General features: G+C 60.1%; 1 protein-coding gene across 1 annotated transcript; it reads right to left on the bottom strand.

The window, feature by feature from the left end:
- Positions 1–2,793: 2,793 nt before the first annotated feature.
- Positions 2,794–10,175, bottom strand: DPEP1 (dipeptidase 1). Its single transcript, XM_004437010.3, has 10 exons — positions 10,002–10,175; positions 5,600–5,732; positions 5,234–5,366; positions 4,920–5,070; positions 4,688–4,757; positions 4,148–4,324; positions 3,816–3,900; positions 3,660–3,735; positions 3,271–3,406; positions 2,794–3,197 (listed from the first exon to the last, which is right to left on the bottom strand). Exons 1-10 carry the CDS (start codon positions 10,103–10,105, stop codon positions 3,030–3,032), a joined length of 1,233 nt encoding a protein of 410 aa, XP_004437067.1. The 5' UTR covers positions 10,106–10,175; the 3' UTR covers positions 2,794–3,029.
- Between the last annotated feature and the right edge of the window lie 1,329 nt (positions 10,176–11,504).

The following is an 11,504-nucleotide window of genomic DNA, read 5'->3' on the forward strand; positions in this document are numbered from 1 at the left end:
AACCAGCCAAGTCAGCCAAGCACCCTGACATGTAACTTGGGCCTTCACCACACCCCCGCCCCCGCCTGGTAGGCCTCCCGTTTCTTTGTCTTCATGACCTGGACGGCCTTGAGGCGTGCTGGCCAGTTACTTTACAGAGTGACCCTCTGCTCATGTTGGCGTGACGTTTTCACATGATGGCATCGAGTCCGCAGCTGTTGGCGAGGGTCCCACAGACGTGGTGTTGCATCCTCCGTGCATCACACCAGGTGCGTGGTGTCGCTGTCACTCACCTGGACAGGTGGTGCTGGCCAGGCTTCTCTCCTGTCAAGTTATGTGTTCCGCTCTGTTGAGTGTCTTGTGGGGGACGTTTGAAGACTGCAGACCTCGTCATGCTCCTGACATTTGTGTCCATTGGTGAGTCTTCCTGGTGACAGTACTCATGGAGATCTCTGTGTGCAGCTGTGTTCTAAGAGTTCCTTCTCCACTTATTCCGCTATTTCTATGAGCATGGACCTGTGGGTGTTTATTTTTTGTAGACATCAGAAACCGCATCGCACGCCCCTCTACGTCCACCGGGGGCTGCGTCTGCACATCCCTATTTTGCACTGCGTCTGGCCCTCACCCTCCTCATTTCTATCTTCTTTGAGGTGACAGCCCGACCCTCACATACTCTTTGCTCGTTTGTCTTGTACACAGAGTAGTTTCAGAATAGCTAACGGCACCCCTGTGAGAACCCCTTACTACCCAGAGGACAGTGTTTGTGGGCCGTCCTTCCGGTTCATGGTCAAATGCCCCGCTCATTCTCATCCATGCCCTCTTCACAGTGGTTGCGAGTCTTCTGTTAGGCTCATTTTTGCATATTCCGTTATGAGTGCTCCCCATCCTGGCTGGTCTCCAGTTGTTCTTCGGGCGTGTGAACATGATGAAGCCTCTGGAGTCAGCACCTGGAGTCACATCCCTGCCCCTCAGCCTCAGCCCACACACCCGTGGTGACCAGCCCCATAGCTCCAGGTGCATCCTCCCCTGTTCCTCCACCTGAGCACATCTGTGTTTGGACAGGGTCCTCGGCTGCTTGAGCACCCCAGGTTTGCGAAGTGCTGTCGTGGGCCCTTCCAGGAGAGAGGAGGCCCCCTCAGAGTGGCTGAGCATCCGGATGCCGCCCAGGGAATCTGCCTGCACCCTGAAACGGGCACCATACTGTGGGTGGGCCCAGCCTTCTGCCTGCCTGTGTGAAGCCAGTTGTCAGGTCCCCAGACCTCCCACTGGGTGCTGTTCCCTCAGGAAAGGCTGGTGTCTCTGCCACTCAGGTTGGAATGAGGGATGCATGGAAACCAGCTGTAGCAGGAAGACCTGAGGATGGGCAGCCAAAGACCTCCTGGGACCCAGGAGTATCTGGGATGGTACCTGAGGGTGCGGCCTCCATGGGGTGTGATTTTAATGTGGTTAAGATGATTTCAGGACTAGTATTAAAGCCTTTCTTGTGAGAAAATACCATTAGCAAAACCAGGTGTGCTACCCCTGCAGGGCACCAGGGGGAGCCTTTCCACAGTCAACAGTGGTGGAATAGGGGCGGTGGCGGGATTTGGCCAGCTTGGGACGGAAACCCTTCCTTGCTTGTTTCTCCTTTATTAAATTGATCTTAACTGATCAGCAAATGCCCACAAATGTCCCTTCTGGTGGCTTTCAATCCACCTGGAGAGGTGCCGGCTGGAATGAGAGGCAGGGCCGGGACGGTCCACTGGCTCAGGCAGGCACCTGTGGGCGAGTCACTTGCCTTATTGTGGGACATGCGGCTCATCACAGAAGAATTGGAGGAAAACTCTAACAGCAAAGCACAGGGGGTGGCCTGGGTTCATGTGGGGCCCGAGGGGCGGGGGCCTGGGGGCCCAGGGTGCCCAGGCAGCGGAGTTCCTGCTCAAGATTAAAGCCCACAGCTGTCCAGACAGGGCGTTCTGAGGGGCTCTGGCCTCTAACAGGGGCAGCAGGGACATGTTAGGGCTCCGCCCTGGGTCTGTCACCCACTAGCTTACTGTCTCAAGACACATCCACTGACGACCAGGGGGAGTACTGAGCCCCCACCCTCCGAAGAAGCCGTGCAGAGTCCATGTTCCCAGTAGGTGTGGAGCCCCTGCAGGGGGTGGCCCGGAGAGTGCTCCCTGCTCCAGATCGCACTTTCCCATTTATCACAGAGGCTGGGCCAAAGGGTGCGGTGTGTGTAGGTGTGTGTGCACATGTGGGTGTGTACACAAGTAAGTGTGCACCTGTGTATGTGTGTGCAGTGTGTATATGTGTGTACATGCATAACTACGAGTATGTGGGTGGGTGTGTGCACACGTGTGTGTATGTGTGTGAACAAGTGCATGTGGGGAGGTGGCAGCTAGAGCATGGACCGTGTGGTGGGTTTTTTTTTGTATGAGGAAGATTGGCCCTGAGCTAACATCTGTTGCCAATCTTCCTCTTTTTGCTTGAGGAAGACTGTTCTTAAGCTAACATCTGTGCCAGTCTTCCTCTGTTTTGTATAGAGGGATGCCTTGTGTGAGCCATGCCACAGCATGGCTTGATGAGTGGTATGTAGGTCTGTGCCCAGGATCTAAACCTGCGAACCCTGGGCCACCGAAGCAGAGCACGTGAACTTACCCACTACACCACAGGGCTGGCCCCGCGGACCATGTGTTTTTAAAGGCCCTCCAGCAGTGTCCGTCAAAGCCCTTCTCAGACCCTGCGCCCTGTCGGGCCCTGCTTTCGAGGACTCAGGCACTCTGTGTCTGGATGTTCAGCCAGGGGCTATTTTCACAAAATTTGCCCTTAGATGCTCAGGAGCTCCCCTCCAGGGTCAGGGTGCTGATGAAACACACCCTCAGGATTCAAAGGGGTCGTCGCCTTTATTGAGGGTCCACTGTGTGCCTGTATCCTGAGCGGTCCCGCAGCATGCTGGCCCCGGGGGAGTCCAGTCCCCATGTGCTGGGAGCACGTTCCTAGAGCCACCGCCGCTCTGAGGGCCAGTCCTCCCCGAGCCGCAGAAGCCCAAGGGTTCCGGTGCCCAGGGCTCATTGAAGACACAGGCTGAGGAGGAGCAGGGTGAGGGATACCAGCAGGGACCCCGGCTGGCAGTGGAGGCTGGGGGCCTCTGAGTAGCCGTAGTTGGTCCTGCAGGAAGCCACCAGCTTGTCCAGCGAGATGGGCTCCTCCTCAGGAGTCTGCGTATGGTCACTCGCCTGGGGACAGACACAGATTGGGTGCCTGCCTGCCAGGTGGGAGGGGGTGAGTGAGTGTAGGGGCCCTTCTCACCTGCTCCACTGCCTCAAAGACCCTCAGCAGATTGCCAGCCAGGACGCCCCTGACCTCCGCCTCCGTCCACTGTCTCCTGAGCAGCTCAGCGACCAGGTCTGGGTACTTGGACACGTCCTCCAGCCCTGAGGGAACCCTGAGACAAGGGCAGACGACCAGGTTCTGCATCCCAGGCGATGAGGGCCCGGGGACCCGTCCACCTCCCCGTAAGCCACTGACCTGCCCATGCCCCCATCCCAAGGCACTGGAGTCCAGGGGAGTGGCCTTCAGAGGGAGATGTGCTGGGCCCATCCTCAGGACACACTTCCCTCCTCCAGCCCCTCAAGGTACGTTTACAGGGGGTCATGACCCTCCCAGTTCATCCACAAGACACAGGTCTCGCCCCTTACCTTGTAACACCGTCATAGTCCCCACCAAAGCCCACGGCTTCAGCTCCCGCCACGTTCTTGACATAGTCCAGGTGGTCTGCAGGGGGAAGCAACAGGTGTGGGTCCCACAAGAGGCCCTCCCCCGCTCGGCCACTGCAACCATGCTCACCCACCTACCTGCTACTTGGGACAGGTTGGCCTCGCTTTTGCAGGAAACGTAATCGTTGTAGAAGTTGACCATCACCAGGCTGCCCGTCTGCTTCTGTATGGGGGGGAGAGTGGAGCTGTGGGTGCAAGGGGGACAGCAAGGTGCCCCGAGGACCACCCACAGGGGACAGCAAGGTGCCCCGAGGACCACCCACAGGGGACAGCAAGGTGCCCGAGGACCACCCACGGGGGGGACAGCAAGGCACCCCCAGGACCACCCACGGGGGTAGTGGTGTCCTCAAGGCCACCCAGGGAGCAGAGCACACCGCCATCTCCACCCCCACCCCCTAGCAGCCCCTCACCACCAGCTGGAGCACATCGTCGGGCACATTCCGCCGGTGGGCACACAGACTGTAGGCTGAGGAGTGGCTAAAGATAACAGGGGCCTTGGACAGCTGCAGAGCGGCCTTCATGGTCGCCACAGACACGTGGGCCAAGTCAATCATGATGCCCAGCCGATTCATCTCCTTCACCACAGTCTGAGGGGAGAGGGGGCTCAAGGGACCAGGACAGCCGACCCCCACATCCTGGAAGGTCATGGCTGGTGCCCTGAAGCCAGGCAGGCTGCACTGCGCACGGCCTTCTGGGGTTCACTGCAGCCCCCCCGAGAGGTCCAGGCATGGGGGGAGAGCATTCGGGCAAGGACCCCTTGCTGGGCCAGGCGTCAATGACTCCTTCAAAGGCTGGAAGTCTGGGGCCACTCTAATGACCAGTGGGTTCCCTGGGGACAACCCCTGCCAATCCATTTTACAGGTGAGGAGACAGGTTCTGAAAGGCGAGACACTGTGTCCTGGCTCATTTCTCTGAGGGTGATGGGCTTCCTTGTCCCCACCCCCACTCACCTCACCAAAGGGCGACAGCCCTTGGCTCTGGGCCTTGTCATCCCCCGTGTCCACCAACCAGTTATCGGCCCTGGGAGAGCAGAGAGCAGGTGCCCGAGGGGCAGAGTGTTCGTCCCGGCCCACCCACATCCAGGACACTTGGGAGGAGAGGAGGGTGCAGGAGCAGGGCCGAGCTGGCCTCTGACCCCTCGTGACCCTCCAGCACAGCTGAAGGGACTCTGGGGTCACTCACCAGGGCGTGTTGCAGTTATGGGTGAGGGTCAGGTACCGCATGCCCAGGTGGTAGAGTGCCCGCAGGACACCTAGGCTGCTGTCGATGGAGTGGCCGCCTTCCACGCCGACCAGGCTGGCCACCCTCCCCTCCTGGAAGGCCTGCCGGATGCCTGTGAGCGGAGCCCAGCCGGGCAGTGGGCACCTGAGCAGCAGGTGCGCCTGGGCTCCAGGGGGAGCTTCAACATGAGAAACACCCCAGCCGCGCCAGCGCACTGGGCTCAGGACAAGGGCTGGGGGACGGGGGGGCTTGGGGATGGGCCAGCTGGGACGCACCTGTGCTGTTGGTGACGCACACAAAGGTCTCGGGGTACATCTGACACATGCGGTGGATGACGTCGATCTGCTCCAGCGTCCTCCGCACGGCGTCCTTGTCCTGGGTGTCGCAGGGCACGTACGCAGACCAGAACTGGAGGCCATGGTGGGGGTTGGAGCTGACAGTGCCTGGCCCCAGCCCCACCCCCACGTGGGCATCTGGCTTTCCTCCCACCTTGGAAGCCCTTCCCATGGCCTGGATGGCCAAGTCCCCTTCCAGGGCCTGTGGCCACCAGAGAGGGGCTGCCCCTAGCCAGGACCCAAGATGGGGGGTGGGTGGTGGATGGGCCCCGACGTAGGCAAGCACAGGGCCCGGCCAAGCCATACCTGGCCCCCCACAAAACCAGCCTTCAGCTTGGGGATGTTGGTGTGTGTCTGGGCCAGGGTGGTCAGGTTGGCCCTCTCATCCTGAAGCTGGTTGTTGAACAAGTTCAGCAGCTGCCAGGGCAGGTCGTTGTGCCTAGGGGCCGAGAGGAGGGACCAGAGGCAGGTCAGGGTGGCCACTTGGATTTGGAGCCTCCAAGCTCACTCCCTGCAGACTGTTCTTTCTCCACTTCCTGCTTCTCATGGCTCAGGACAGCCAGCCACAGGGGTGAGACTGCCTGAACGCACCTGAGCACACCCCCAGGCCAGGTAACTTCTAGCTGAGAGCCCTACATGGCTAGGTCTTCCCTCTAGGGCGTTTCGCTGTGGAAGATGGCAGGGCAGATGCTCCCTCTGCTTCAAAATCATCCCGGGGGTTGGGGGGTCAGGAGTTGAAATAAGGCTGGCTGCCACTGGGGAAGCAGGGCGTGAGGTCTGGGGCCTGACAGCCTCCACAGGCTAAAGATGAAATCCTCCCCTTGCAAGGAGGGGGCAGGGAAGCATGGGGAGTGGCCTGCCCTTGAGGGGCCTGGGACCCCCATCCCATCCTTCTGGGGCAAAGACGGGAGCAGGGTGTCAGGCGCAAGGTTCGGGAGCTCCACAGGCCCTCGGTGGCCTCTGTCCCTCTGGACAGCCCTGCACCATTTCCAAGCAGATCTAAGCAGATCCTTCTCTGCTTCCAAAGGACTGAGGGCCTCTGAAGTTTTCTGAGGATCAGTCAGGGTGAGTGTTTTGTGGGGGGGGGGGGAGGGGAAGAAGGGGAGGGGAGGAGAAGAGAGCGGGGAAGAGGGGAAGGGGAGAGGGGGAAGGCAGAGGAAAAGGGAGAGCTGTCAGCAGCTGGTGGGTCTGATTCCTCCCTGGACCCAGGAATGGGCAGAGGGAGAGCAGGAGCAGCCCCGAGTGGGAGAGACTGCTGGGGAGCCAGGCCCCCTGAGTTCCAGATGCTAGAAGCAGCCCCTGGGAGCTGGTTAGAAATGCAGAGTCTCGGGCCAGGCCCAGAACCACCGTGGGATTTGCACTTTCACCAGCTGACCCACACTCACACAGGACGTCTAGGGAGGCACCTCGGCTGGACACCTCATCTAGTGACAAGGGGGCTGAGAGGACAGCCTGGAGGGAGGCCTTCATCCTGGCGCCCCACCCTGCGGATGCCTGGGGCCTTCTGGTGCCACGGCAGGCCCCTCCCCCTCACCCCCTCCTCTCTGAGGCCCGTCCGGGGTACACTGCTTTGTAAAGCAGGAACGCCACAGTTGGGGTGCAACGGCGGTGAATGGGGGGCCAGGATGGGGCTGTGGGGGCCACTCCCGCTTTCAAGACCCCTCTCTCCCCAAGACGGCACCCCTCCTCACCCCACATCCAGTTCCCATGTCCAATCCTGGCTCCCGCCCCTCTTGCTGTGTCTTCATCTGTAGCAGGGGGATGTCTTGGAACCCTCCTCAGGGTGAATTGTGAGGGTGAATGAGTAACTATTAATACTAATATTACATCGGGGTCATGCTGGCCTCCTTCAGCCCCAGGTCAGCCGGCCCCCTGGACTGAGCTTTTCCAAAGCAAGTTGGCCTGGCTCCTCGTGGGAGATGTGCCCTCCCCTGGGCCCAACCCCTTGGCTGCCTCCAGACCCTGGAAGCCGCCCTGGTCTCTGGCCGGGGGCTCCAGCCACAGATACCGTTTTCCAGGAATTGCTGCACGAGTGGTCAGGAAGCCTTTGCTGGCTGAGTGGTGGACGGTGGGGGAGCTCCAGCCAGGCAAGGTCACCGCCTCATTACCGGGGGTCGCAGGGCTGCTGTCCCCAGGGCAGGGCAAGGCCCCTGGACAGGACTTGGATGCCCCAGCCTTCTAGGCAATCGGATCCCACCCTCCAGCTGCCACCCAGGCCCCCCAGGACAGGAGGGTGCACTTTGCTCTTCCCTCCTCCCCTCAGCTGCTCCACCCTCGGCTGGAACCCAAAGTGGGGACAGAGGTTCCTCCGCGCTGTGGTCCGCCCTGCGTTCTGGAGCCTCCCGGAGCCATCTGCCTTATCTGTGTGGCCCAGGCACTGTCCTCAGCAGTGACACAAGGACCCCACTGCGCTGCAAAATGCTGAACAGCAGCCGACACGCACTCAGGCCGGCTGTTGTGGGAGAGACTGCTGGTTGCCTGTCACCCATTCTCCTCCTTTTCTTTGGTTACAGAACCTCCCATTTTTAGCAAGACACATGGCCCTTTGAAACAAAGATACTTCCCTGCCCCCTTACAGCTGGGTGTGTCTGTGTGACTAAGTTCTGCCCTGTGACAGCTTCCAGAATCTGTCCTTGACGGAGAGCTATTGCTCACACTTTGCCCTTTCTAGATGCCTTCCTTATTCCTGCTGGCTGGCATGCAGATGTGATGGCCAGAGCTGGTGCAGCCACTTTAAACCATGAGATGACCATGGGAATGTGGCCACACTGAGTCCCTGGCACTATGGAATGCCATGCCGGGACTCCCTCTGGACTTCTCTGTATTGAAGCTACTTATTTGAGTCTCTGACCTACAAGAGTAGCTAATACTAACTGGTCCACAATTTTGATTTTGATTCTGTCAGCCTAGTCTGAGCTTTCTCACTCTTTGGACAATTCCAGATCCCAAAATCCTGGTTCCTTAGTATTCCCGGCTGTCTGGGCTCTCTGAGCCATCTTACCCCTCACGTGGGCCTCTGGGCAGCCCCCCACACCTGAACTTGGCCCCCATCTCTCTGTACCCAGCTGCCCTGAGTCCCCCAGAATGAAGGAACAGCTCCCCTGGCTCATACTGTTGGCATCTTGTGCTGCCCTTGCTGCATCCTGCCAGACAGCAGGGGCCCAAGATGGGTGCCCCGGCAGGGCCTCCGCAGCCGCCCTCCCTGTGCCTGGTTCCCCCTGAGCCTGTGGAGGAGACCCAGCCCTGCGGAACCCTCAGAGGCACAGAGGGGAGAGCAGAGGGCTTGGGGTCCAGGCAGGAGGCGGAGGGGAGGAACAGAGGGCCAGAGGGGAGGGAGGGGCGCACACAACCCCTGGGGCCCTCCTCCTTCTCAGGGGCTGTGCAGCTCCCTGAACTCCTACACAGCGAGACATCCTGTTTTCTCTGCTTTTCTTGTGCAGTTTTTTTTGTCCAACAAAACCCAGAGGCATCTGCCAAAAACTAATGACAGCAACATTTATGGAATACCTACTGTGTGCCAGACACACGCAAGTGTTCTCCTTAACACTCTCAGCTCCGAGAGTGTGCCAGTCTCTGCTCTCAGCGGGCGTCAGAAAGGGAAGCAGGAAGGCAGGGCTGGGGTGTGCCAGGAGGGTCAGGAACGGCCTGGCTGCTGAGGTGGCCCTGGGGGAAGCCCTGGAGGAGCTGAGCGTGGACAGTGTGAGGCTTGCCTGCGTCATATGGACACTGCTGGGCGCTGCAGTGAGAGGCGCTGGGGGCCACTGGGGGGACTTAAGTTATTACTCTGAGCTGAATGGGAGCCGTGGGAGGTGGGAGGTGAGCTGGAAGGACAGGAGCTGGGACTTATGTCTCCAAGACTCCCTCTGGCTGCGGCGTTGAGACCCAACTTCCGGCGGCAGGAGCAGGGGGACAGTCAGAGGCTCACGCGTGACCCAGAGCAGGGGTGGAGGTGGTGGGGGGAGGAGGGTCCCTGCAGATGCACTGGGATGCAGATGCAGGAGGCACTGCCAGGTTGGCTGTGACATCAGAGAAAGAGCGACAGGGTGTCACCAGGGTCTTGTCTGGAAGGGGGGCTTCGGGAGCAGGTGCATCAGGAGCTTGGTTTGGATGTCCAAGCGTCGCAGGAGCAAGACATAGATGGGGTCACTCCCAGGTGGACACAGGAGAGGGAGGGGCGTGAGGAAAGGGTCTCAGGGAGGAGGGTCAAGAGGGCCGAGAAGGGCCTCCCAGGGGCCCGTGGGGGACACCACCCTCACCTGCAGCTTCAGATGAGGAAGCTGAGGCCCCAAGAGGGAATGCGGCTCCCTCAGGCCATGCGGCTGTGTGAGACATGACCCCACGGCAGACCACCAACATCCCCAGGCCCAGCACCCAATCTGAGCTGAGACCTGGCACCCAGGGTGCAGGTGGGACGAGGTTGTGGGGTGCCCCCCGAGCAGCTGAGGGCCACAGGGGCCTCCCCGCTTGCCTCCTCCCTGCTCCTTCCAGGCCCTCATCTGCTGGAGGCTTGGGGGCTCTAAGAGACCTCATGAAGATGCTGAGGCCAGCAAAGAGCAAAGGCCAGGTTGCAGCTGGAGAAACAGTCCCAGCGGAGACAGGGCAGCGCCCATCTCAAGTCAAGGGCACAAGAACCTCGCTGCTAGCTCCCCCTGCCCTGGACCCCCAGCCCTGGACAACCCCCGGCCCTGTCTCGTGAGTGGCTGCTTACCCGTCAATGACCGGTGTATCCTGCATGATTCTCTCTGCCTCGTCCCGGAACTGGTCTGCAGTGCAGATGGCCACCAGGGGCCAGAGCCACCAGCTGGTCCACATGACACGGTCCCCAGGCACCTGCTTCCGCCGCTGCCCTGGCACCTCTGTCCTGGTCTGGCCAGCCTGTGCACTGCGAGGACGAGTCAAGTCTTTTAGGAGCTTCTCTCTGTGCCAGAAGAGAGAGCAGAGGCCTTGGTCCAGGTGACTGTTCCCGGGAGCTCTCCTGTTTAATCAGTAATCAATCAGTAATCAGCACATTCCCTGAGAGGGTGGATAGATGGAAAGTCCTAGACCCTTTGGGCTGGGCGTTGCTGTCTGAACCAGGCAGAAGCGTAGTAAGTGGCTACCAACCCCAGGGGAGGGGCTGGAGCCCAGATGAAAGGACAATGGGCCCAGAGGGGGCTTGCTTCAGGTACACGGCCAACAGTGTTAGCTGTGTTGTTACCACTGCTGCCCTCAGGATCCGGGGACCTGTCTGAGATCTGCAAACAAGAATTAAAACAGTCATTCAAATACCGCGTTCTGGTCCTGTACTCCTCTGTTTGCCCGTAAAAATAGTTTTACGTTATTTACTGTGGAAGATGGAGCACAGCCCCATGGGGGTGCCCCCACCACACCCCATCCCAATGCTGGGGGTCTGCATCTGGTTCCTGGAGCCCAGCTGGGCCCCCACCACACCCCTCCAGTGCTGGGGCATCTGTACTCCAGTTCCCGGCCTGCAGCCCTCTGGCATCACAGGGACCCAGACTGGCTGAAGGCTTCTAACCCAGCAGGTTGGACTTTGGGGTTTGGGGTCAGAAACCTGGAGTGTCAGTGATTCCTTAGAGCTGGGGTCCTTTCCCAACCTTGCTGTACACTCAGGTCTCCCCAGGGGCTTCTAAGAACCTGATGCTGAGTGGCACCGGGACCAATGAATCCTGGTCCCAGGGCTGGGCCAGTGTCCAGGGTTCTGGTGGGCAGCCAGGCTGAGAACCAGGCTGGCTGTGAGGGCACCAGGCCAGGAAGGCTGGTAGGAGGTGCAGGTGAGACAAGGAGACCCTTCCTCTCGCCTGAGAAGGAGGTCACGTCCCAGTCCTGGCTCTGCCGCCATCAGCTGTGTGTCCCAGGCTGGTGCCTGGGCCTCAGTTTCCCTCCTGTTGAAATGGCAGTTTGCAAGCCAGCTGGGAGGATGAGGCCAAAGGCACAGCCATCGTTTGCTCTAGTTCTGTCTGCCTCTCCTCCCTCCAGCCTCCACTCACACCCTTGAGAGGAGGAGCAGGGCATCCTTGTTGCTTCTCCTACATCTTCACCCCAGGATGCCCAAGGCCTGGGCCACTAGCCCCAGACCCATCAAGGACTTTCCTTCTAGCCCCCAGTCCCTTGGCTAGGACCCACCTGCCCCCTGCCAGGGCATCCTCTGTGCCAGGCCCTGGGGTTTGACCCTCACCACAACCCTGTGAGGAGACGATCCCCCTTGATG

The sequence above is a fragment of the Ceratotherium simum genome, chromosome 30 (genome assembly GCF_057802395.1).
Source record: "Ceratotherium simum simum isolate JZ-2026a chromosome 30, ASM5780239v1, whole genome shotgun sequence".
In the NCBI taxonomy this organism is placed as follows: domain Eukaryota; kingdom Metazoa; phylum Chordata; class Mammalia; order Perissodactyla; family Rhinocerotidae; genus Ceratotherium; species Ceratotherium simum.

Coding starts and splice junctions, on each gene's coding strand:
- DPEP1 (XM_004437010.3), bottom strand. CDS start 10,105: ATGTGGACCAGCTGGTGGCTCTGGCCCCTGGTGGCCATCTGCACTGCA. Junction 5,733..10,001: donor GATACACCGGTCATTGACGG/GTAAGCAGCCAC, acceptor CTCGGCCCCTAG/GCACAACGACCTGCCCTGGC. Junction 3,901..4,147: donor ACGATGTGCTCCAGCTGGTG/GTGAGGGGCTGC, acceptor CCCCCCATACAG/AAGCAGACGGGCAGCCTGGT.